Source organism: Muntiacus reevesi, chromosome 10, assembly GCF_963930625.1.
Source record: "Muntiacus reevesi chromosome 10, mMunRee1.1, whole genome shotgun sequence".
In the NCBI taxonomy this organism is placed as follows: Eukaryota; Metazoa; Chordata; class Mammalia; order Artiodactyla; family Cervidae; genus Muntiacus; species Muntiacus reevesi.
The window spans coordinates 12,491,775-12,494,903 of record NC_089258.1 but is presented as its reverse complement, the minus strand read 5'-3'; the positions used below and the strand labels follow the sequence as shown (position 1 = coordinate 12,494,903).

At 53.9% G+C, this 3,129-nt stretch overlaps 1 protein-coding gene across 1 annotated transcript; it reads left to right on the top strand.

The window, feature by feature from the left end:
• Positions 1-2,426, top strand: GAS1 (growth arrest specific 1). The gene has a single exon (XM_065947110.1). It carries the CDS (start codon positions 140-142, stop codon positions 1,181-1,183), a length of 1,044 nt encoding a protein of 347 aa, XP_065803182.1. The 5' UTR covers positions 1-139; the 3' UTR covers positions 1,184-2,426.
• Positions 2,427-3,129: the final 703 nt, after the last annotated feature.

Here is a 3,129-nt window from a genome sequence, read left to right as displayed (position 1 = left end):
GCGGCGCGCATGGATTTATGAAAACACTCATGCAAGAAGTTGGCAGGACTGGGGCAAACTTTTTCGCCGGCTCTGCGTCCGCCGCTCCCCGCGCCTCGTCTCCTTTCCGCTCCTCGCCCGGCGGCCGCCGCTGCCCGCGATGGTCACAGGGCTGCTGGGCGGCGGCGGCGGGGCCCGCAGGGGAACCGTGCCGGGCGCCTGGCTGTGCCTGATGGCGCTGCTGCAGCTGCTGGGCTCGGCGCCGCGGGGCTCGGGGCTGGCGCACGGCCGCCGCCTCATCTGCTGGCAGGCGCTGCTGCAGTGCCAGGGGGAGCCGGAGTGCAGCTACGCCTACAACCAGTACGCCGAGGCGTGCGCGCCGGTGCTGGCGCAGCGCGGCGGGAGCGACGTGCCGGGGGCCGCCGCCGCAGCTGCCGCCTTCCCGGCCTCGGCCGCCTCCTTCTCTTCGCGCTGGCGCTGCCCGAGCCACTGCATCTCGGCCCTCATTCAGCTCAACCACACGCGTCGCGGGCCCGCCTTGGAGGACTGTGACTGTGCGCAGGACGAGAACTGCAAGTCCACCAAGCGCGCCATTGAGCCGTGCCTGCCCCGGACGAGCGGCGGCGGCGCAGGCGGCCCCGGCGCGGGCGCGGGCGGGGTCTTGGGCTGCACCGAGGCCCGGAGGCGCTGTGACCGCGACAGCCGCTGCAACCTGGCGCTCAGCCGCTACCTGACCTACTGCGGCAAGCTCTTCAACGGGCTGCGCTGCACCGACGAGTGCCGCACGGTCATAGAGGACATGCTGGCCATGCCCAAGGCGGCACTGCTGAACGACTGCGTGTGCGACGGCCTGGAACGGCCCATCTGCGAGTCGGTCAAGGAGAACATGGCCCGCCTGTGCTTCGGCGCCGAACTGGGCAATGGCCCGGGCAGCAGCGGCTCGGACGGGGGCCTGGACGACTACTACGACGAGGAGTACGACGACGAGCAGCGCCCCGGGGGCACGGGCGGCGATCAGCCGCTGGACGACGATGACGGGGTCCCGCACCCGCCGCGCCCGGGCGGCGGCGCTGCTGCGGCAGGCGGCCGCGGGGACTTGCCCTACGGGCCCGGGCGCAGGAGCAGCGGCGGCGGCTGCCCCTCGGCACCCCGAAGCGCCTGGACCCTGCTCGCCTCCATCTTGCTGCTCCCGCTGCTCTTTTAGCCCTCGCGCCCCCCGCCGTCGGCCACGGGAGGGTCGGCGACGGGGCACCTGTGGCTCGGGGACAGAGGGGTGGTCGGAGATTTTTTTCCAAAACGTTTTCTAGGTGGCGTCTGCCCAGCCGATATCCCGCCCTCGACTTGCCGCACGATCCTCGCCTCCTCTCCGGAGCAGGACTTTTTGGACATCCTTCCCTGTCCCCATTCCAGGCTCCAGAAACTCCCCGCAGAAGCCTGCCTAGCTCCAGACCCCCGGCATGAAACTGGCCTGGCAGGGGGACAGAACCGTAGTTCTGGACTCCGAAGAGAGGATGATGACCAGAGGGGCCTTAAGAGTTTCAAGGGACTGGGTTTGGAGCGGGAGTTTTGAAAAAGGATTTATATTTGCATAGGGACTGTTTATTAGTATTTCTCCTGGAGGGAGGGGGGTGCCGGTTTCGACTTTTATTGTGGCCAGTGAGGACATTGCAATCGTAACTGATTCTCGTTTACTCTTGGTTTCCGCGCCCAGAATTGTTTTTGTGGGGGGGGGGTGGGGTGCGGGAGGTGTGGGTGGCGGTCATGAGAAGGGTTAATTTTCCTGAGTTTGGATAGTTTTGAGCCCTTGACTTTAATTTCATTGCCACCACTCTGATCTCTTAGCACATTGCTTAGGATTAAGGATCCAAAAATGCTGTCTAGAGAGTTGCTAGTGGTGTTGAACAATGCAAGTTTTTATTTAAAAGAGCTCTGCACTGCCATTTATGAAAGCCTCTTTATGATGTTTGTTTTGTTGTCATTTTTGTTCTTTACACCAAGAAATTGTATGTACAAAAATGCAGAGAACATATATTGCCTCTGCTTTTATCAGGGCGCTCACCCCTGGTACTTCGTATATAAAATGTATTAAAACTGGGATTTGTTACCAGTTGCTGTATTTTGTATATAGAATTTTTATAAATTGTATGCTTCAGAAATAATTTATTTTTTAAAAAGAAATTAAAAAATTTAAATCCACATCCATGGTACACCTTTCTTGCCTGAAATGTAAAGAATCCAATTGTCACCAGAGATCCAGAACCACCATCAATTGTGAAGTGTGCTCTATCTAGAACAGTTTAAAAATGTACAGTGTATTTTATAGATTTGAAGTTAACATTCTTATTTTCAAGAGAATTTATGAACATTGTAGAAATGTATAAATGCATTTCCAAACTGCCTTAAACATTGTATTTTTATAGACTTTAAAAAAATCCTATGTTTTAAGTAACTGTGGCTTTGTGTATTTTTTTTTTTTGGTTATTTGATTTTATTAAAATGTGTACATCAGTAAAGAGTTTTAAATAATGAATATGGTGTAGTTACTTTCCAGAGTCACATTGTGGTTAACCCAATAATGGGTGAGAAGCAGGATGGAGGGGCCAGTGGGAATCTATCAACCATCAACTGAAATTAAAATACAGTTCAAGACTAGAAATGAGGGCTATTATTTCTGCCTTCAATTTAATGAACAATTAAACATCTGTAAATGAGGCAGCTAAAAAGATATAATTTGACTGGTCTCCATTGGTATTCACATTTGTGGAGAGGCTTGGCATAGTTTGGGGCTAACCCACACATCTCTTTACCCTCCCTCCTTTCCACTGGGACCCCCCACCCCCACCCTCTGGAGTGTCCTCTCTGGCTACCAGCAGTCCTTGTCCTACCATCAAACATGCCAATAACATCTGTTACCAATAGGTCTTAGGAAACCTGGGAGACTCAACTTCAAAGTCATTTTCACACTTTGGGTGAAAAAGTACAAAATTTTGTTACAAAACATTCAGGCGGGCAAAAGTAAACATACTGGGGAGAGGAACAATTACCAGAACTTGTAATATTGTTGTGAGGAGTTGTTTAGCAGTGGGCTGAAGGCTGGGTTCCTGCCAGAGCTACTGATCTACACTCAAACGCCCTTAGATAAATAATTAC

Coding starts and splice junctions, on each gene's coding strand:
- GAS1 (XM_065947110.1), top strand. CDS start 140: ATGGTCACAGGGCTGCTGGGCGGCGGCGGCGGGGCCCGCAGGGGAACC.